Source organism: Scyliorhinus canicula, chromosome 10 (assembly GCF_902713615.1).
Source record: "Scyliorhinus canicula chromosome 10, sScyCan1.1, whole genome shotgun sequence".
Taxonomy (NCBI): Eukaryota; Metazoa; Chordata; class Chondrichthyes; order Carcharhiniformes; family Scyliorhinidae; genus Scyliorhinus; species Scyliorhinus canicula.
In genome coordinates, this window is record NC_052155.1 from 147,624,807 (window position 1) to 147,647,295 (window position 22,489).

A 22,489-nucleotide genomic window follows, 5' to 3' on the forward strand; every position below is an offset into this window, starting at 1 on the left:
GTAAGTGCAAGTTCTTGGCCGGGGTGGGGGGTATTGGAATTGGTGTCCTTGTATGACAGCAGGCATTGTGCCTTTGTGCAAATAAATGATGAGTATTTGTGATGTAGACCAATAATGAGTCTTTCAAATTAGTTTTAAAAGATGTAACTATCAGAAGATGCCAGTTAAATTTCCTTATTTATACCTCCTGCAAATATTGAACCACTCAGGAATACACCATGGTTCAAGGAGGTAAACTCAACAAACCCAAGTTTCAAATGTTTGACAAACTTTAGTACCTATTTTTAATTTAAACCAGTTGCTAAAATGTTAAATTGGCATTGTCACAGCTGGATATAAATAATGGCAAATGTTTCCTGCATACATAACCTAAAATGAATGTCAGTAGTCAATTCTCATCAAAATGCTTCTTTATTTCTGTGCAACAGCTGCTCAATTGTGAACTCAAACAATTGTACACTGCCTTTACAAGAGCAAGGGTGAACTTGTGGATCTTTGATGAAAACAAAGGGAAACGTGAACCAGCCTTCAAGTACTTCATCAACAGAGATTTAGTCAGAGTTGTCAAAACTGATGAGAACAAAGGTAGGGAAGTAGAGGGGTAGACAATGCAAAGAACACCAACGCCAAAACTGTTTGCTTGCTGTTGTGTTGAAACCAATGCAGTCTTTACAGGCACCTGAAGGCTCTTCTTATTCAACCAAATTTTTAATATTATAACATTTTGGTGGGGGGACAGTGGAGAGAGAGAGAGAGGAAAGCCTTAATATTATGATTATGTCATTATTGGGGCATTTTTTATCTGCTTATCAATCATTCCATATGTCAAATGCTCAGACATTCTATCTTCAGTTCTCTGAACATGGGTGAACTAAATAAATAACTGCACATTGTTTACCCTATGATAGTCCTCATAGGGTAAAATGGTCAAAAATGTAAGTGTTTTTGGCTCTGCACTGCTTTGTCAACCAGGGTGTTTTCAGATCCTAGAGTGGGACTTGAACATCTGCCTCAGACAGACCTATTAAATGAAACCAGCTGATTTTATGGCATTTAATGGTAACTTTCTGGCGGTACAGAAAGGAAATGAAGCATTTCATTTTTTTTTTTGGAGGAAAAAAAAGTCAAAAGGTGACCATGAAACGATTGTCGTAAAAACACATCTGGTTCACTCATGTTCTTTAGGGGAGGAAATCTGTCGTCTTTACCTGGCCTGCTTGTGACTCCAGATCCACAGCAATATGGTTGATTCTTGAATGCCCTCTGGGATAGGCAATAAATGCTGGTGCAGCCAGTGATGGCCACATCCCATGGACGAAGATTAACAAAAAGTGAGACTTTCGTTCCCCATACGATTGTGCAATATTCCCTGGCTGATCTGAAACAACACCAACTTGTATTTATATTTATACCCATTTAGAGAGAAGTCTTGAGTTTTACTGGAATAAAGTTAGTTGACCTTTATTAGAAGTAAATATTTTTTTTTTCCAGAACTTGATGACAGCATGTTTGTTAAAACCTCAACAATGCACGAATGGGCAGAAAGGGGTGACTACTTTGCAAAACATCAGTGTTGGAAGGTGAGAGGTTGAATTACGAAACCTAATTTGTGGATTGTATGTATATAAATCTGCCTAAGGATTTTAAACATGCTAATGAGACTGGAATGCTCAAGTTAAACCTGTTGGTGCTCAGCCAGCTAGGTTTCCTCAGCCTCAGGAAACAGACTGTTGTAACTTGTGGAAACTAGCGGTAGTAGAACAGAGATCATTTAACTGTATATAGTATTCTCGCAGCAGTAACACACTCCAACTACAGTTCTTGCTGGGAGAACAAACCACACCAGGCCCTGCTTTGGGCCGGCTCTGTAATGAGCTCCAGCTGGGTGGCTTCCGCCCCCTATCTGGGCAGCTCATACTGCACCAGTCCTACGGGGAGATCAACAATAGTTTCCCCATAGTCCTCGTGGGGTTATAACCGACAACCTTCTAATTATTGTATATGAACTTCATTCTCTTCCACTGCAAGTACATTGGCTTTGGGCAACTCTAATTGAAGGCAAAATGTTGGCATTTTGGCATGGAACCATGGTCAGTTTAGACAACCACTTGCCACCAATAATTGAAGAATGATGTTGCCAGAGAACACAAAGGAATCTTGATTCCTGCTGTTCCTTTCAACCAGAGTGAAGTTCTGAGGTTTGGTTGGTTACTGCATGGGGAAAGTATTCAAATAAAAAGCAAACTCTTTAGGAACAAACCTCTGGCTCCTGTTCAGAATGCTTAAGATCTTTTGACCGAGTTCAAAGTCAAATGCCCCCAGTTGCTTGTACTTTCCTCCAGGTGTTCAGGTTTCCTCCCACAAGTCCTGAAAGATGTGCTGTTAGATAATTTGGACATTCTGAATTCTCCCTCAGTGCACCCGTTCCGGCGTCGGAGTTTGGGGACGAGGAGATTTTTGTAGTAACTTCATTGCAGTGTTAATGTAAGCCTACGTGTGTCAATAATAAAGATTATTATTATTATAACATCCTTTGCACTGGAACACAGCATTTCCTGAACAGAAGAAGACTGAGATCCATTGTATTCGACAACTCCAAACTGGGTAGTCAAATGATGCAACGATAGTGGAATTATTGCATAATTTCCACAATCATTCTCTGTCTCCAGCAGACCCAGGAAACATAAGGAAAAATACTTGCAATGAATAGTTAAAATGCTTTGCACCCAACAAGTACTTTGTCAATGTTGTACCATAGGACATGGCATGAGTAATACTAAAAGGAATAAAACTGGGGATGTTAAGATTCAAAACAGAGGTAAAAAACCAACATAAGTGTACTTTACCTGAATTCTCGTAGTATTCGGAATAAAGTAAATGAGGTGATGGCACAAATCATCGTGAATGACTATGATTTAGTGGCCATTACTGAAACATGGTTAAAGGATGGTCACGACTGGGTGTTAAATATCTGAGGGTATCAAAATATTCGGAAGGACAGAGTGGATGGTAAGGGAGGTGGTGTTGCTCTGTTATTTAAGGATGACATCCGGGCAATAGTAAGGATGACATCGGTGCTATGGAGGATAAGGTTGAATCCATTTGGGTGGAAATCAGGAATAGTAAGGCGAAACAGTCACTGATAGGAGTAGTCTATAGGCCATCAAATAGTAACATTGAGAGGATTGTTATCACTAAGGAGGTGCTGATGGGCAAGCTAATGGGGCTAAAGGTAGACAAGTCTCCTGGCCCTGATGGAATGCATCCCAGAGTGCTAAAAGAGATGGCTAGGGAAATTGAAGATGCACTAATGATGATTTACCAAAATTCACTAGACCCTCTGTGGTCCCGGTGGATTGGAAATTAGCAAACGTGACACCACTGTTTAAAAAAGGAGGTAGGCAGAGAGCAGGAAATTATAGGCCAGTGAGCTGAACTTCGGTAGTAGGGAAGATGCTGGAATCTATCATCAAGGAAGAAATAGCGAGGCATCTGGATAGAAATTGTCCCATTGGGCAGACGCAGCATGGGTTCATAAAGGGCAGGTCGTGCCTAACTAATTTAGTGGAATTTTTTGAGGACATTACCAGTGCAGTAGATAACGGGGAGCCAATGGATGTGGTATATCTGGATTTCCAGAAAGCCTTTGACAAGTTGCCACACAAAAGGTTGCTGTATAAGATAAAGATGCATGGCATTAGGGGCAAAGTAGTAGCATGGATAGAGGATTGGTTAATTAATAGAAAGCAAAGAGTGGGGATTAATGGGTGTTTCTCTGGTTGGCAATCAGTAGCTAGTGGTATCCCTCAGGGATCCGCATTGGGCCCACAATTGCTCACAATTTACATAGATGATTTGGAGTTGGGGGACCAAGGGCAATGTGTCCAAGTTTGCAGATGACACTAAGATGAGTGATAAAGCGAAAAGTGCAGAGGATACTGGAAATCTGCAAAGGGATTTGGATAGGTTAAGTGAATGGGCTAGGGTCTGGCAGATGGAATACAATGTTGACAAATGTGAGGTTATCCATTTTGGTAGGAATAACAGCAAACGGGATTATTATTTAAACGATAAAATATTAAAGCATGCCGCTGTTCAGAGAGACCTGCGTATGCTAGTGCATGAGTCACAGAAAGTTGGTTTACAGGTGCAACAGGTGATTAAGAAGGCAAATGGAATTTTGTCCTTCATTGCTAGAGGGATGGAGTTTAAGACTAGGGAGGTTATGTTGCAATTGTATAAGGTGTTAGTGAGGCCACACCTGGAGTATTGTGTTCAGTTTTGGTCTCCTTACTTGAGAAAGGACATACTGGCACTGGAGGGTGTGCAGAGGAGATTCACTAGGTTAATCCCAGAGCTGAAGGGGTTGGATTATGAAGAGAGGTTGAGTAGACTGGGACTGTACTCGTTGGAATTTGGAAGGATGAGGGGGGATCTTATAGAAAGATTTAAAATTATGAAGGGAATAGATAGGATAGATGCGGGCAGGTTGTTTCCACTGGCGGGTGAAAGCAGAACTAGGGGGCATCGTCTCAAAATAAGGGGAAGTAAATTTAGGACTGAGTTTAGGAGGAACTTCTTCACCCAAAGGGTTGTGAATCTATAGAATTCCTTGCCCAGTGAAGCAGTTGAGGCTCCTTCATTAAATGTTTTTAAGGTAACGATAGATAGTTTTTTGAAGAATAAAGGGATTCATGGTTATGGTGTTAGGGCCGGAAAGTGGAGCTGAGTCCACAAAAGATCAGCCATGATCTCATTGAATGGCGGAACAGGCTCGAGGGGCCAGATGGCCTACTCCTGCTCCTAGTTCTTATGTTCTTATGAGAAACACTGAGATGGAGAGCTTTGGGAGCTGTAGGTGAAATGTCATCTGTTCCTCCCAAGGGTACTATAATGATCACCACATCGTGTCTGAAAATGATTTGAATACTGTATTCCAAAATGTTTATACATCATTTTCAATTAACTTGGGGCCTGAAAAACATCAAATGGTTCTTGTTACAATTTTAGGGCTTTATTGGATCTCTTATTTTATCTTCCAATGAGAGTCGATTGTCCGGTTGATTCGAGGAGTTGAAAATAAAACTTTATTGCTAATTATTCACTTTAATACACTTGCATACGAACTAAATCAAAACTTAGAAACAAAATATCAAACAATACATGAGTTGGTCAAATACATGGCAAAGGAAATCATTAAACATAAAAACATAAAGCAATCACTTTTAAAATAAACAAATAGGATGATTCAAGATTCAGGAAGGCCGGAACTCAGGAGGCCGACTTCTGCCACAAGCTCTTACTTTAAGGGAGCACAGTAAGAAGTCTTGCAACACCAGGTTAAAGTCCAACAGGTCTGTTTCAAACACGAGCTTTCGGAGCGCAGCTCCTTCTTCAGGTGACTGGAGAGGTATGATCCAGAAACATTTATATAGACAAAGTCAGCGATGCCGGACAATGCTTGGAATGCGAGAATTTGCAGGTAATCAGATCATTACAGATCCAGAGAGAGGGATAATCACAGGTTAAAGAGGTGTGAATTGTCTCAAGCCAGAACAGTTGGTGGAATTTTGCAAGTCCAGGTCAGATGGTGGGGAGTGGATGTAATGCGACATTAATCCAAGATCCCGGTTGAGGCCGCACTCATGCGTGCGGAACTTAGCTATAAGTTTTTGCTCGGCGATTCTGCGTTGTCGCGTGTCCTGAAGGCTGCCTTGAAGAACGCTTACCCAGAGATCAGAGGCTGAATGCCCTTTACTGCTGAAGTGTTCCCCGACTGGAAGGGAACATTCCTGCAATGGTCTGTAATGATTTGATTACCTGCAAATTCTCGCATTCCAAGCATTGTCCGGCATCGCTGACTTTGTCTATATAAATGTTTCTGGATCATACCTCTCCAGTCACCTGAAGAAAGAACTGCGCTCCGAAAGCTCGTGTTTGAAACAAACCTGTTGGACTTTAACCTGGTGTTGTAAGACTTCTTACTGTGCTCACCCCAGTCCAACGCCGGCATCTCCACATCATACTTAAGGGAATCCTTATCGATCGTCTAATCCCTCATTTACTCTAATTGGTTTCTCATTCTCAGCTGAGACCTCCTGATTTGTTCAAATAGATGTCTGTTACTTAGAGGATGATTTATTAATCAAACATTGGCCATTACTTAAGATTAGCTGGTGTACCATCAGGAATAATTCTGTGTCTCCGTGAACAGCCTCATGAGAATAGGTTTCTCATGCCATATACCTTGCTGTAACTGATTAGTTGATGCATTCTTAATTCTTAATATGAGAGTCTATTCATTATATGAAACATCCGTTGAAACAATGTCTAGGTTTCTAGAGACCAGACACTAGAGTTTAATAATTAATTCATTATCTGAAACAATGACTGACTGTCTTTTCACAGTCATGGCATTTTGAATAATTCTAGTTTTTAGTTATGCATTCAATTGGCACCTAAAACATCAGTAAATCAATGAATCAAATCAATAATCTATCAGGCTTGCACTGTAGATTCAGTGACCCCACTCTCTCCTGTAAACTCTGTGATCAGACTCTGTTTAATTGCCTCTGTGCAATGAATGTAATCCCTTGATAGCTTTACTACCAAATACTCATTAATAAATATCACTGCTGAGGCATATTTTCTTGCCATATAAAAAGGCTACTGAAGAAACGTTGTCAGCAATATTAAAATATCATCTCCAACAGCAGTCTATGCTCCAAGCTCTGACTCTCAATAAATCTCCCGTTTTTCTATTCCGCCCTTGAGATCTCCTCTTTAACCAAGCTTTTGTTTAGTCATTTGTTCTATGTCCCCTTATGTGGCCTGGTCTAACTTCTTTTAATGGATTATGCTCCTGTGAAATGGTGTGGGATATTTTTCTACATTAACGGCCTATATAAATACAAATTTTGTTCGATCAGTGAGAGAAGGAGCAGACATGTGCCTTCCCTGCGACGTGTTCAGTGGTGGGAGTTTGGGGGTGGTGGGAAAAGGAGATTACATTTAATGAGGCAGGAAGGTGACCAGATTTTCAAAGTCAAAACTCAGACATGTTGAAAGATCTTGGGACGGTGCAGCTTCCTTCCTGATGATTGACATGTTGGGTGACCAATGGCAGGAGTCTGTGGGCAGGGCAGTTATGTATCATGTGATTACATCTTCCACAATATGTCCAGACACAGTTGGCAATACTATTAAGGCAACCAATTATTGAAGACAGGCTACAGAGACAAAGTATACAATGCAAGTGATAGGTCAAAGTGGGAGTCTTTAAACTATTAATCAAAGTGATTCAAGGTCCAATAGACATTAGGAAGCTAATTTCAATTCAATGGCTTTCAATATGGACCTGCTGATTGGTCGATTTCCAGATATCAGCCTGGCCCTATTAACAATTTATAATTTAAAACAATCTATTTTTTTTTTTTAAAGGTTACATTCGATGCTCCCATATGCTAATGATGGATAGATAATGGAATGTAAGGGGTGGAATAAAGGGAAGGGGCCTCAACAGAGCTGAAAAACAGGACATTTGAGCAATTTAGAGAAAACTGTCGGGACACTTTAGTGAAAAACCCAGACTGCCTCAGCCAAAGCGGGACGTCTGGTCACCCAATTCCATCCCCGCCCTGATTAAGTCCAGGACAAGAACTCCCATGGATGGCCTTCCTGTCGTGTTGGCAGTTGAGACCTTTAAATGGGAAATTAATGTTCAATTAAAGACCTTGTCCCGCACCATTGGCATCACCCCAGTGGCAGATAAGGGCTTGCCATGCGGGAATCACGATAAGCAAACCTTGGCATGTTTGCTTGCGGGCTGCTGGGGAGGGGGTGCTCCTCGTTGAAAGGGACGCGATGACTGATCGAGGGGGCCTGTATCAGGAAGAAAGGACCCGCTGAGTATCAACCCCTGCCTTCCCAGCATCACTCATTGGTGCCTAGGACTTCCTCGATCTGTGACTGTGGATTAGTGCAGCCACCACCTCACTGATGGCACTGCAGAGTACAAAAGAGCTGTTGGCCTCTGATTGACTGGCAGCTTTCTGTGGGCAGGACTTCTGCCCTAAGGTCCTGAATCCCAGGAAAAGGTCCACTGCTGGCCTCTGTGCCAAGTGGCACAAGATGTGGCCGGACTTCCTCAAATGAGATGGCACAGGGGTCTCACTGGCTGCTCAGCTGGTTATTGAGACCCTCGCCGCCTTCCGCCAAAGTCTATCTGAGGAAATAATATCTCCAGTATTCTGTTGAGGCAGGTAGGTGTTTGTGGGTATGTTCATGCACACAGCTATTTAATTAACGATAAATGTTATGTCTCATGCTGCATTCTAACAAACCTAACACAAATTATATTGTTTCTGTTTTCTTTGTAAATGTCTTTTAATTTTTTAGGTTGCTGCCAAATGCTACCAGAAAGGTGGAGATTTGGAAAAAGAGAAACTCGCGCTTGCACACGATGCTGTTCTTAATGTACAGGTCAAAAAAAGAAGCCAGAGGTAAGATTCCCTTAATGTCCAGCTTTTGCAAAACCGTACGGTTCTTTGATTTGACTTGGCAACCCAATGCATTTTTGAAGCAAACTAGAAATAAAAAATTGCAGAGGTCACCCAAACTCTTGGTAGTCCAAAATCAAAATACTGTGGCTGCTGGAAATCTGAAATAAGGACTCAGAACACTGGAAGGAGAAAAAGCGAGTTAATGGTTGGATTTTCTGGACCTGACACCGGCGGACATAGTCATGGGAGGGATGGGAAAATTTGGAGTTCTGTTAAAAGTCCCATCCCATCCATGACGATGCCCGCCGCTGTGTCAGGGTCAGAAAATCCTGGCCAACTTTTCAAATTGATTAACTTTTGTCGCAACTTTGGTAATGCATTGATTCAATATTTTTGAATGTGCATTTGTAACATGGAGCATGCCAGCCAGGATCACAGATTGGAAATCTATAGGCAAGCTCTGACTTACTACCTTCACTGGCATGTTTGGTTTCAGCAACTTTGTGTCTCCCAAAGATGTTCTGGTGCCTTTTATTTTCCATGTGCGATTCAACAGCCCTCAAGAGTAGCCCCTTATGAGGCTTCCTGATGTGATTAATTGAAATGAAAGGAAAATGAAATGAAAATTACTTATTGTCACAAGTAGGTTTCAAATGAAGTTACTGAGAAAAGCCCCCAGTCAGCACATTCTGGCGCCTGTTCGGGGAGGCTGGTACGGGAATTGAACCGTGCTGCTGGCCTGCCTTGGTCTGCTTTAAAAGCCAGCTATTTAGCCCTGTGCTAAACCAGCCCCAGATAATTGTCCCCAATCCTCTGAGTCTTTCAAGACAACTCCTTGTCCCTCACCCATTATATTAGTCTTTGCAAGTCTTGCCCTCTCGCAAAACAGTTAAGAATGTGACTGGGAGCTGAGATTGTCACTGTGCCAATAAGAGAGAGGAGGAAATGCAGGATTTCGGGTGCAAGAAGGAAACTCGGAAGCATATTCTGAGGCCAAGCAGGTTACAATCTAAAACACATCTACCAATTTTTGGGCACAAAGCTGTACATGATCAGGTAAAGCACTACATGACTGATTAGTATTCTTCATTTGCTAAATCGATACCTTGAAGTTTTGCTATGAATGCACCCAGTAACCGTGAGCTCTGAGAAGCAATGTAGACTTGGGGGGGCAGCCTCCCTTATAAGCCTCGCAAATTACTGAAGGATTTATTTTACAAATGTGAAAGCATTTTTACAATAAAGGTTTTTTTTTCTCTTTTTTCAGGGAAATTCAGAATGAATATCTCCAACTGGCCAAGACTTACCTGGAGTGCAAAGTGCCAAAACTGTCAATGAAGTGTTTAAGAAATGCAAAAGAATACAAGCTCTGTGCGGAACTGCTTGAGAAATTGGGAAAGGCATGTGATCATTGTACCTGTACTGGTTGTTCTTCGTTTTCATAACAGCGATAGTTTCCAAGCCACCATTTGATTTTATTACCGCTTTCTCCCATTATATAATAGATGAAATTCTTGCACTAGGGGCTTCATTTCTGTTTTGCTGTGCTTGCTGCTAACACTGCATATGCAGTTGTATTGTTTTACTCCGCAACGTCATTTTGGGCAATGGAGTAGGCAGCAGCAAGAGGATCAAGAGATGCTTATCATATAGTTATATGGACCCATGAGTAAAAAAGGCCTCGCCTTCTCCAAGGCGGTGGAGCGGAGGGATGGAATGAAACCAAGGATCGGGATGGTTAGGAATGGGAATCTTCTGATCAGGGTGCGATCTCTCCGCTGTTTCTGATTAACCCAAGCCTACTATCTTGAGGTGGAAACGTGGGCTATGGAGTTGTACTGCATCACCAGTTGGATTGGAAGCCTCTTCTCCTCCCCCCCCCCCCCAACCATCCCATACCGATCCCTGGAAACTGCAGGAGGCTGTGCCTTAATTGCCCGTCTGCTGCAGAGATCAAAAACTAGTTGAACTAGATGAACTAAGGATCCGAATAAAATCCAACCAGCATTATGTCTCATGCAAAGTGTTATTTTATTTTTTTTTGCACAGGCACTGACAAGTTCTTGTGTGTCAGTACCAACAACCATCATGCGTTGTCAGGCGACTGTGTTTTTCAGTTTCCTGGATTGAAAATCATTTAACGTTGAGATGTCGGGTGCAACGTCCACTGCCTTTAACATCCGCTGCTCCCACCATGAGAATGCCATGGCTATGGCGTGTATTATCTATATGATGCACTACAATAACTTAGCAAGGCATCTTCAGCAGCACCTGACAGACCCATGACCACTATCACCTAGAAAGATAAGCACAGCAAGTGCATGGAATACAGTCACCTCCAACGTCCTTTCCAGGTCTCATGCCATCCTAAACATAAATCTTTCTTCTTTTGTTGTCACTGGTTAAACTCCTGGAAGTCCCTACTGTAACTATATTGTGGGAGGATCTTCACAACACAGACTGTAAGGGCTCGAGAAGAACACCACAAGTGCAACTAGGGATCATAATAAATGCCCGCCTTGCTGTTCTTAGAATTAATTTTAACAATCATTGACAGTTAAGTTTCCCAACTTAAATGTTCAAGCTAATTTTCTTTTCTTCCCCTATTAGGTGGGTGATGCAGCGTGCTTCTACAGAAAAGCTCAGTGTTACAGACAGTCTGCGAGATGCTTTGAGCAAGTGCACAAATTTGAATTGGCGCTCAAAATGCTCTGTCGTGGTGGATTATATAACGAAGCTGCCCTGGCTGTGGAAAGGTAACTTTCATTCTTCTGAATGCAAATATATGCACTTGAATTTTTAAAAAAGTGATACTGCTGTTGAATCTTATTTCTTAAAGTGTGCTTCTTTCTGCTTTACACATATAAATGTTTTTTATTTCTAGATTTGAAGAGATTCTTCGTCAAAATAATCACCTTTTTACAAAGCTTCCATACTCTGCGGATCAGTTCCGTTTAGAGGCTGCTGCCATGTGTCTGAGGGAGAATAAACTCACTGAAATGATGGACTCCCTGTCTTTCCTTGACCCTGAAGACCGGCTGGTTTTCCTCAAGTCAAACAAGTGTTTATCTCAAGCAGCTGATCTCCTGAAAAGTCAGAGGCGGGAAGAGGAAGCTGCTCTTTTGATGCGGGAACATGGAAAGCTCCAAGAAGCAGCAAGGCTTTCAAATAAGAAGGAATTTCAAGCTGAGTGTCTTGTTGCTGCAGCCCGAGTAAGTCTACTCAAAGAAAGCAAAGGAGAAGAGATAGACAAAGAAGGTATCCAAGGAATGCTGGATGAAGCGACTAGACTCTTCAAAATCAGAAAACAAAATTCCTCTGATTTGGCAGAAGCCATGTTACTGAAAGGCCTTCTAAGTAAAGAGACCAATGTGCTCCAAAAAGCTTTTGACATTTTTGTTCGTGAAAATAACAGTGCTGGAGCTGTGGAGAGCCTTTTTTGTTTACTGCAGAAAGATGTTGCGGCCTTGTCAATTTTTGAACGATCGTTGACATGCCTTGAAATGTTGATGCAGTTGGTGAAAGCACTTGCGAATCCCCAGAACAATGCTGAGAAAGAGATGGTCAAAGCTTGCTATGAATTTTTTGGAATCTCCCCAGTGAATGCCACGTACGGCAGAATTCCACTGTACGAAGGGGCAAGAATTTTGCAGCTGGATTTTAGCCTAGATCTGAATGAAAAACAAGGAAGCTTTTACAAATGTGAAATAAAGCCAGTTAGGATCTTGCTACAGAAGTACCTACTGCTTCAGCTTTGTGACCTTGCTGATAAAATTAAGTCAGCGGGACAGAGTGTTCCAGATATTTGTCCAAAGTTTATCTGTGGGTTGCCCTGTGAGTCTCCTGCCTGTCAAGATCATCACAGGACTTTGAAACAGTATGAAGCAAAATGTTCACTTGAAGCCAAGCTGTATCTGACCGTTCTAAATGGGATATTGCTGGAAGCCAAACGTTTCTGTTACAAAGAGACCTTTCCAGAAGTTGAGAGAATTGAAGATATTCTGACAGGAGACCCATATGCTTCATGCACCTCTCTGCTGAATGCTTTTTACCCAAAACATTTTCATCAATGGGTTATATCCAAGAACCCTCGTGCTTGCTGGGATGTCTTGGGATTGGTGAAGAAGATTACATTTCAGAGTTTCAGACCTGTGCTGAGAGAGTACATATCTCATTGTTTTGAATATTCTTCAGTTCAGAAACGAAGAGAGTCAACAGACCTGTGGATGCAGGCCCAACAGGTTTACTTTCTTACTTGTGACTACCCCAAGAAAATTGAAGACCTGCTCACAAAAGAAGAACAAGCATACGACTCTGAACGAAGGAAATCTGGAAAAGGCACAGATGTTCAAGCCAAAAGGAGGAGACCGAGAATCCCCAAAGGCAAGCTTGGGATGTTGAGCACCAGATCATTGCATTTATGTATTTTCAGGCTTCTTGTTATGTCTATGAAGAATTTTTATGAAGACTCGGACCCAGAGCAATGCATTCACAACTTCTACCGGTTCATGAATGTATTAACTAGGAGATGTCTCGATCCCCTCATTCCAAGTATGGCCAACACTATCACAGTGCTTGAATTTCAGTTTATTTTGTGTTGTTCCGTCCTTATGCATTTCATAAGGAACCTTGTTGTCTGTCTCCCAAGGAGCTTTATAGCTCTTCTTCATTACTGGAACTTCATGTTCAAACTTCAAGTGAACCCCAAAAAGCACAAAGATGCCTTTAGCATCATAAATGAATACAAGCCAAAGGATGTGCCCAAAACGATATACAAGATGAAAAAACATTTGTCCTACCTAGTCAAAGTCTTGTGTGGTGTGCATACCAGTGACTTCAATGTTCTCTTGGATGCTTTCAATGATCCAGATTACACTTCTTCAGGGGAGGCAGAAAGGACAGTGGTTCTGTGCGTGGTGATGTTGATAAATGCAAAATATCTTCTCGATCCTCGAATGGAAAAGGTGATCCGATGTAATTTCAGAGAGGTAGAGAACAAACTGAGAAAAATCACCCAAGACCATGAATCAAAGGTTCCAGCAAGACTCATTGATCTTGTTGAACAAGTTAATCGAGCACAAAGTGTTAAAGATGTGGTGAGCAGCCTTCAGGAGTTACTGAGTAAGAGAGGTGATGAGTATTTGCATGACTGCATCTGGAAATGGGATCACCCCTTTGGCCCTGGTTCAGTGCGGGGTATTTACTTCCAGAGCATTCATGCTGAAAGATTTACTGATGAATATCAAATAAAAACTGATGAAATTGTACTCATGCTAGACGAAGAACATGGTTCTCCTGAAGTAGCTCAGTACCTTGAAGAAAAAGATGATAATCTTCAGGACATGGCTTTTGAGTTGCAGAAAGCAAACTTGAGACGGAAATGGCAGTGTTTGCTACATGTAATTAGCGTGTGCAATTACCTGCGAAAACTGTGGACACAAGCTATTTCAGAGGCTACCCAACCAAAAACTGAGGTTCCCAGCAACTTCAGAGAGGCTCAAACAGATGAGACGCAGTGCGATATTTGTGGAGTGAAATTTTCCAGAGGCTCTATAAACTACACCGACTTTTGTCAGGAGCCGGAATGTGAAGAAACTGCTAACCGTATCTCAGAAAACTGGGAAGAGACTGAAAATGAAGAAGAAATTGAAACTTCATACTCACGAGAATGCTTTGAAACCCACATCAGACTTGAAGAGCACATAAAGAAAGAAAATGCCTACAATGCTTATTTGATTTACTTCAGAGGATCTGTGGAGCCCATCATGAGCAAAGGCAGAAGTATGCTGCACCACCTTGGGGAAATGGCAACAGATCACTTGACATCTAAGGAATTATCAAAAGTGCTGTATGAAAAGTTACAGAGCAGCATTGATGTAATTGTACATTCGATAGACAGTATCTACAACCAAAAGACCTGGATACTAGGTAGTGTATTTCTTCTTCGAATTAGCTAACTTTCTCTCCTCATCCACTTTCAGGGGCTGGTTTAGCTCACTGGGCTAAATCGCTGGCTTTTAAAGCAGACCAAGCAGGCCAGCAGCACGGTTCAATTCCCGTACCAGCCTCCCCGGACAGGCGCCGGAATGTGGCGACTAGGGGCTTTTCACAGTAACTTCATTGAAGCCTACTTGTGACAATAAAAGCGATTTTCTTTTCATTTCATTTTTTTTTCATTTTCAGGAAAAGTAATCTGGATTCCTTTTAAAGAATCAACTTTGATGTTCCAAGTTTGATTGTAGTTTGATTATTTAAAGTTGACAGCTAAACCTTACAGGGCAGAGGTGAAGCATGGCTCATTATGGAAAGAGCTATTCAATTCCCCTGCTTCCTTCCCTTCTCTCTCGCTCTCTTTCTCTCTCTCTCTCTCTGTGTCTCTCTCTCTCTCTCTCTCTCTCTCTCTTTCCCTACCCGCCCCCCAGTATACTTGCAACTCATTTTGAGTTTAATCTACTTCTATCATCCTTTTAGACAGTGAGCTCCAGATAACTCACTGCATCAAAAGAATTCTCTACTTCATTCCCCCAGGTCATTTTGTTCCTGTACCTTGGATTTAGGCCATCAACCCTCTTGCGAGGGGAAACAGTTTTTCTTTATTTGATGAAAGAAGCTCGGATTGTTCTCCTTAGGGCGAAGAAGATTAAGGAGAGGTTTATAGAGGTGCTCAAAATTAAAAGAGGGGTTTTGATAGCATTGGGTAGTGACAGACTCCTTCCACCAGGAGGAGGAGGAGGAGGGTCAGTAAGCAGAGGAGGAGGAGGTAAAGTAATTAACAAAAAAACCCAGATAGGAAGTGAGCTGAAATATTTTTTTCATATCAGCAAGTTGCTATGATCTTGCCTGAAAGCTTGGTGGAAACAGATTCAATATCAACTTTCAAAATAAAACCAGATATATATATATATATATATATATATTATATATATATATGTAAAAGGGAAAGATTTGTAGGGCTACACAGAAAGCACTGGGTTGACACTTTCTATCCAACAATCCATACAAACACTGGGGGCCAAATGACCTTCTCCTGTTCTGTATCATTCTTGCTATCACTCTGGAGTCCAAAGGTCAATCAACCTCTACTTCTTTTATTAATTTAAATGAATGGGTTCCACTTCTTCCTCATCTCGATCTATCAAGTTGTCTGTTGCTGATGCCCTTGATCATTTTAAGAGTCTGAACTGGATTCTCTCGAACAATAGTCTCCAGAGAATGCAAACCCAAAGCACAGGTCTAGCATCACTCAAACATGCAAATTAGGAGTGCCTCAAGCCTGCTCTGATGTTTGATACAATTGTGGCTGATCTTATTGTGGCCTCTACTCTACTCTCCTGTCTACCCCATACAATGTTTTACTCCCAGATAATATTTGACACACCACACAAGACTTTCACCAGGTAGGACAAACATTTTTTTCATTTTTCATATAATTCAGGGCACATCCTTTGGCTTGTATTCATTTATGATGCAAATGCATCTTTGGGCTTTGTGTTTGCCGGGAATCTGTCAAACTCGCCCATTAAACTATTCAGTGACCGTACCTCGGCTTCGCTCTGGGAACAAGAACTCCACAGACTAACTATCCTGGAGTGAAAAACAAATCCTCACCTCCACCTTAAATTGGAGACCCCTTATTTTTAAACTGTCCCTTGGGCCTAGGTTCCCCCACAAGGGAAACCCTTCCCTCAGCATCCACCCTGTCAAATTCTCTCAGAATCTTGTATGCTTCAATGAGATCACCTCTCAATCTTCTAAACGCAAATGGACATAGTCCCATCTATCCAACCTTTCCCAATGAGATGTCACCCCTCGGAAAGCATGTAGGCCAAGGATTATCTTAGTTGCCTCTGTAAGATAATGTTCCTTGAGATGGAAATGGGACCTATCTCCACGTGAAAACTCACCAAAATCTGTTTGGGAGATTAAGAGTGCAATTTACCGGCCTTCTCCTGCCGGAATCTGAGCAGGTCACGGCTGGTAAATGCGGGCACTCAGAACTCACTTAAACCGTGCTGATGCTGGATCTGACCGGCTCCCGGCATCTATCAGACTCCCAACGGTGACCCCGGCCGGGCGCTGATTAGTACTGGTCCACGCAAACGTGGGCGAGGTGGAATGCTATCTGGGGAGGTCTCCCAGGCCATTGGAGGCCCCTGGGTGGTCAGGGACAGGGCAGGGTTCCTGGCAGCCGGACACTTGGCACTGCTGGGCTGGCACATTGGCACTGCCACGGGTCAGGGCCTGAGGGGGGCGACGTGCCCATGAAAGGAGGAATTATTTTTTTTTTCATAGAATTTCCTCCCACAGTCCAAAGATGTGCGGGTTAGGTGGATTGGCCATGTTAAATTGCCCGTAGTGTCCTAAAAAGTAAGGTTAAGGGGGGGTTGTTGGGTTACGGGTATAGGGTGGATACATGGGTTTGAGTAGGGTGATCATTGCTCGGCACAACATCGAGCGCCGAAGGGCCTGTTCTGTGCTGTACTTTTCTATGTTCTATGTAATTTACAGTGCAGAAGGAGGCCATTCAGCCCATCGAGTCTGCACCGGCTCTTGGAAAGAGCACCCTACCCACGGTCAACAACTCCACCCTATCCCCATAACCCAGTAACCCCACCCAACACTAAGGGCAATTGTGGACACTAAGGGCAATTTATCCTGGCCAATTCACCTAACCTGCACATCTTTGGACTGTGGGAGGAAACGGGAGCACCCGGAGGAAACCCACGCACACACGGGGAGGATGTGCAGACTCCGCACAGAATCTGGTGGTATGAGGGTTTTGGGGGGTGAAGGGTGGGGGGCCTCAAAAAGGGGGGCCCTCAGCGACCCATAGCGGGGTGTCCTCACTTGCGGGTGGTGGTTTTGAGTAGTGCCCATGTGTGTCGGGGTGAAATTGCCCATGGGTGGGGGCCCCTCAAGCTCACTTCGAGATCAGGTCATCCTTTCAAAATGTTGGCCCAATGTCTGAGAAGCTGGTCTGGCCAGTGAGTTCAGCTTCCCAGTGATGAAAAAAATTGTGTGGACTAGCCCAGCGAGAAACTCCCTCAGCCCGATACAGTGACTGTGTGGTTAGATAACGGTGGGGCACTCTGCAACAGAGCTGGGGAGAAACTCCCAGTCAAACCCGCCTGAAATGACAAACAGTTTCTAAGTGTTACCGGTGGGACTGAATTGCGGGCAAATCGCGTTTCCAAGGGGGCGCTATTCAGAAAGTGAGCCAAGACATGCAAATTGGCCAGCACTCTGTTGGCACAAATTTAGAGCAAATTCCGGCCCAGCGTGCGTTCTAACCACTGGGGTTAGAATTAATGCTAAAGTGCCTGGCCACTGGAGCTGTTGTTAAGCGTTCCACTTACCACACACTCACTGCAGCCGCGGAGACAGCTCAGAGAAAGGACCCCCACCCCGGGTGAGGGGGCCAAGGTGGGCCCATGCTTCCATGCCAGTGAGGAGAGGAGGGACACCTTCTCCAGGGTGGGCCGCAGACTCAAGTCTGCCCTCATGAACACCCTCTGCCACCACCTCCCAGGTGGAGTTAATACTGCCAGCCTCACCAGGAGGAAACAGCTGGTGATCCCGAAGGATGGGGTGAGGGCTCCGAAGGCCATGGTGCAGGTGTCCTCTGGTTGGAGTGAGCTCTGCCGATTCCCTGCAGTGGGGCAGCACGTCTGAAGAGTGCAAACACCAAGTGGGGCCCCTGATTGAGCTTGGCCACACCTATCCCTTTGCTAAAACAGCTGGGGATGATGGTGTCCAGAGGGGCGGCCTGGGTGGTCACCCAGTTGACCAGAGCTCCCTGAGCATCAAAGGAGACAGACACCACTCAGCAGAGTTAACAGCCAAGGGGCCTGTAATTAGCAACAAAGGTGTGCGTTTAAAAAACAGATTGCAGTCTTATTTCCGGCGTCACAAATTGGAGTATGCATCCTCTTATCTCCCAAGTTCAGCTTGGAATTACTTTAAGTTGATTTAAAGGTAATCACAATTGTGAATGCAGTTTGGAGTTCGTCAGTCCAGGAAAGATTCCACACTTCCCCATAATCGTGACACACGGTCAGACAAAACTACACTGTACTGCATCACAGAGCAGTGTTTTATAGAGTGCTCCATTTTCATTGTAGCATAATTGGAGAAGTGGGGAAGGAAAGCAAAAAAGAGCCCGTCACCCTGGGTGACTGTCGCCAATCACCCGTACTCATCTTTGGAGTAGTAATGGACAGATGTGGGATTGATTTCTACTCATTCCTCTGAGCTGAAATAGATGCATGGCAATGGGGAAAGATGATGCCAAAATATCTCCCTTAATTGGGTCTGTTAATTAAGCCAGAAGACTATCAGTTCAGTATTGGATGTATGGGACATTTACTTATTTGAGCTGTTTGTTTAATTCTTTAGGTCAGGAAATATTATCACAGAAAATTGATTTACTTCAGGAAATTGTAAATGATGCTGACATGCGACAGAAGCAAACCCTCTGCCTGACTGATGGTATGTTTAAATAGCTGAGGATGTTTTTATTATAATTTTTTTATAGACGATCCTCAAAATCAATAATATTCTTGAAATGGCGAGATTAAAATATATATATATATATATTAGGGTACAGTACATGCACTAGTACTTAAAAACATTCTTAAAAGTTATTACTCTCAACCACAATTGATGGATGGGAATTTAAGCACACTATAGTTGTCATAGAAGTTACAGTGCAGAAGGAGGCCATTCGGCCCATCGAGTCTGCACCGGCTCCTGGAAAGAGCACCCTACCCAAGGTCCACACCTCCACCCCATCCCCACAACCCAGTAACCCCACCCAACACTAAGGGCAATTTTGGACACTAAGGGACAATTTAGCCCGGCCAATCCACCTAACCTGCACATCTTTGGACTGTGGGAGGAAACCGGAGTACCCGAAGGAAACCCACGCGCACACGGGGAGGACGTGCAGACTCCGCACAGACAGTGACCCAAGCCGGGAATCGAACCTGGGACCCTGGAGCTGTGAAGCCATTGTGCTAACCACAACGCTACCGTGCTGCCCGAAAGACTATAATATTTTAGCTGATCATTTTAAATCCAGATGCTTTATCCAGTCTGCTAATTATTATACTAAACATAAAAATACTATTTAATTTAAGGCGAAGCTAACCAGCCTTGATCTCAGTTGATAAGCTGGGTTTGTTTTGCTAACAAACGATCAGAATAACTCTCTTACTTATTAATCATTTTGCTCTTATTACTTTTAATTGCAACAATTCCACCAAGTGAAACTTTTAGCTGAAAGCATGGGTGGAATTTAACGCTCCCTCGGAAGTGGGTTGGGAGGGGGGGCTCTTTGAAGGCCGGGGATAGGCGGAGGGGAGCGTATAATTAGGCAGACAGATAGAGGGTGGGGAACATGTCGCTGTACTGAATATCTCCAACCCAGTCAGAGTCTCTCACTGCCGAGTAGGCATGTTTAACTATGCATTACTACTGAGTTGATGGCTCAATTAAATTTCTCATATGTCCACAATAATATTCTGCCAGGAGTTGAAGCGAACCAGAGTGCAGTTGATTTTGAAGAAGGCCTAGAAGATGGACAAGAAAACTTTGATGAATTACGCTCCAGGAAGAAAAGAAAAGGCGGCAAAAAAAAGCGCAAGCACTAGCTCAAAACCAAACTCCTCCAGTGTCTGCATCACATGAGTCCTTCACAAAAACCAGCTTTTTGAACCTATTGACAATATGACACAATGTCCCTTTTCCAAGATAACATGGTTATTTTTCCATTCCTTTTACAACAAATTAATTTGTTTTCCATCATTTGCTAATTGCCCTTGGAATCAGAAACTACATAGTGCATCTATTTATATCATTATGTTCTTTCTCACCCTGGAAAAGGGGGTGCTGTTTAGATGGGAGACTATGCTGATGGGAGTTGGTAGAACTCTCCTTTTATCCAGAACTGTTGATGAGGTTTTGCATACTCATTGTTAAACAAAATCATCTCGGCGACATAACCAGAAGGTCATTTTTAACTTTGATCATTTATTTTAAGTCGGAAACTGATTTCTCCTCAAATTCTTAATAGTGACAGTACCTCCCAGTGGTAGCACAGAGCAGATGTTTTCTGGTCGTTTTAAAAGTTTTTATTTATCATGATTATTGCACCTCAATTTACCAGAGGCGGTTGAATTTGAAATTTTATTTTGATTTGTTGGCATACAAAAATAATTCAAAGACAAAAACATTGTGAAATGGTTGTAATATTTGAGTTATCATTGTGAATTTAGTCTCCCTGTATTTTTTATGAAGTTGAACAATAAGATTTTATGTTTTTTGTTTAATTTACAATGCTTGTTTACAGATACATGCTTACTCTGGACCAATTTAAAAAAAAACTAAAATCAACTTAAAGCTCATTCTCTTCATACAAAATGTGTAATAAAGGCATTGCATTCTACTCCTGTTAATACGAAGTTACATTTTGGTTTGGGGGGGAAAAGAAATCTGCACGACTCAGTAATTTGAATTAAGTGATTCAAATAGCCGATGAGAGGCATTTGTTTAATTGTTGCAAGATTTGAATTAACAGCTTGGCCGATTCTGTTTTAATTTAGAATTGACGGATACAGGTAACAAAATCCTTCCAGATAATTACCTCTGTTAAATGTAAGAATGTTCACGGGTTGTGAGATTTCTAATCTACGTTTAAGATTTTAGGGGTTTTTTTAAAGCCATTTTATCCATTATTGTTGAAGTAAGAAACTCTTAAGACAGCAGATGCAAATCCGTCATTTTGCGCACACATCAATTTGTTGTCATTTGAAATGAACTGTAGCTAAACTGACTAGTCCTTTTCCTATTTGATAATTTGAAACCAAGAGTCCGAATCAATGTCCGAGTTGCATTGCCTGCTCTATGAGAATCTGCCTTTCCGAGATTAAATTAATTCTGTACAACATGTGAAATTTCCTTTGGCCATAAAACTAGACATTTTCAAGAACAAATAAATTAATAAATAAGTTGCTGAGTTATGCATATACGTTGAAATACGTATAATTTACACTTTACCCAATTGATTTTTTTTTACTAGAAAACTGTGTATAATGTTTTAGCAATTGTCTGAAGCTTTCATTTTTTTAGATACATGAATGAAAGAGTACTAAAGGAGAACTTAATCTCAATCATTATTTTTACTGAGATGCCTTTTGTGGCAACAAGTTTGTAATAATTGTTCTAAGAATTCTGTGTTTTCGGTCTGTATTTCCGAAGTAAATCATTTTCCACACTGTAACTTCTTAGTTGTTTCATCTGTTTAAAAAAGGGACCTAATCCAATGATGGACTCAAAGCCAGTAGACTAACAATCTTGGGTTTTTTGAGCTCTTGTATTATTTTTCCAAAGCTTCTAATGTGATTCGGATTTCATTTTGTGTTCTTTTATAGGTCATTGAGTGTACAGTTTAATTTTAGCGGCATTCTGTATTTTCTTGACTATGTGCGCATCCCAAAATGAGACATGCACCCATGAGCTCCTGACTCCGAGGCAGGAGTGCAGACGCTGAGCCAAACTGACCGCTAAGGAAACTGTGAAATGGGGCAGACTCAATAATTCCAATGGAAGAGCACAAGGGGTTAAATGATCTTAATATTCCACAGATTTGTTCCCAAAAAATGTGAAACGTGACAGGATTAAGTTATATTTTATTTGTTTACCTTTTGAGGGTTTTTGACATTCAAGCCAGTGGAGGTGTGGGCTTAAGCAGGGTGCTCTTTCCAAGGGCCGGTGTAGACTCGATAGGTCAAATAGCCTCCTTCTGCATTGGAAATTCTATGAGTTTATCCTATAAGTCTATTCTTTGCATAGACCATCTAAACATTTGTGGACTCTGTTCGACCCATTTATCTCTTATGGAAAAGACATGGAGGGTACGTTCTCAGTGGTAAAAAACAAAATGCTAGAATCTTATTTCCATCTCCTTGGGTTCAACACTCCACACCAGA

General features: G+C 42.3%; 1 protein-coding gene across 7 annotated transcripts in view; it reads left to right on the plus strand.

Annotated features, from left to right (window-relative positions):
- The window catches only part of LOC119972705 (TPR and ankyrin repeat-containing protein 1-like), a 211,443-nt gene extending 189,663 nt beyond the window's left edge, over nucleotides 1-21,780 (plus strand). For all 7 annotated transcript variants that reach the window (XM_038809842.1, XM_038809843.1, XM_038809844.1 and 4 more), the window contains 8 exons: nucleotides 429-585; nucleotides 1,492-1,580; nucleotides 8,398-8,501; nucleotides 9,769-9,901; nucleotides 11,112-11,257; nucleotides 11,386-14,429; nucleotides 18,897-18,989; nucleotides 20,031-21,780. In XM_038809842.1, coding sequence (XP_038665770.1) covers nucleotides 429-585; nucleotides 1,492-1,580; nucleotides 8,398-8,501; nucleotides 9,769-9,901; nucleotides 11,112-11,257; nucleotides 11,386-14,429; nucleotides 18,897-18,989; nucleotides 20,031-20,152 — 3,888 coding nt within the window. In that variant the 3' untranslated portion in view covers nucleotides 20,153-21,780. The remainder of the gene's footprint in view (nucleotides 1-428; nucleotides 586-1,491; nucleotides 1,581-8,397; nucleotides 8,502-9,768; nucleotides 9,902-11,111; nucleotides 11,258-11,385; nucleotides 14,430-18,896; nucleotides 18,990-20,030) is intronic.
- Nucleotides 21,781-22,489: the final 709 nt, after the last annotated feature.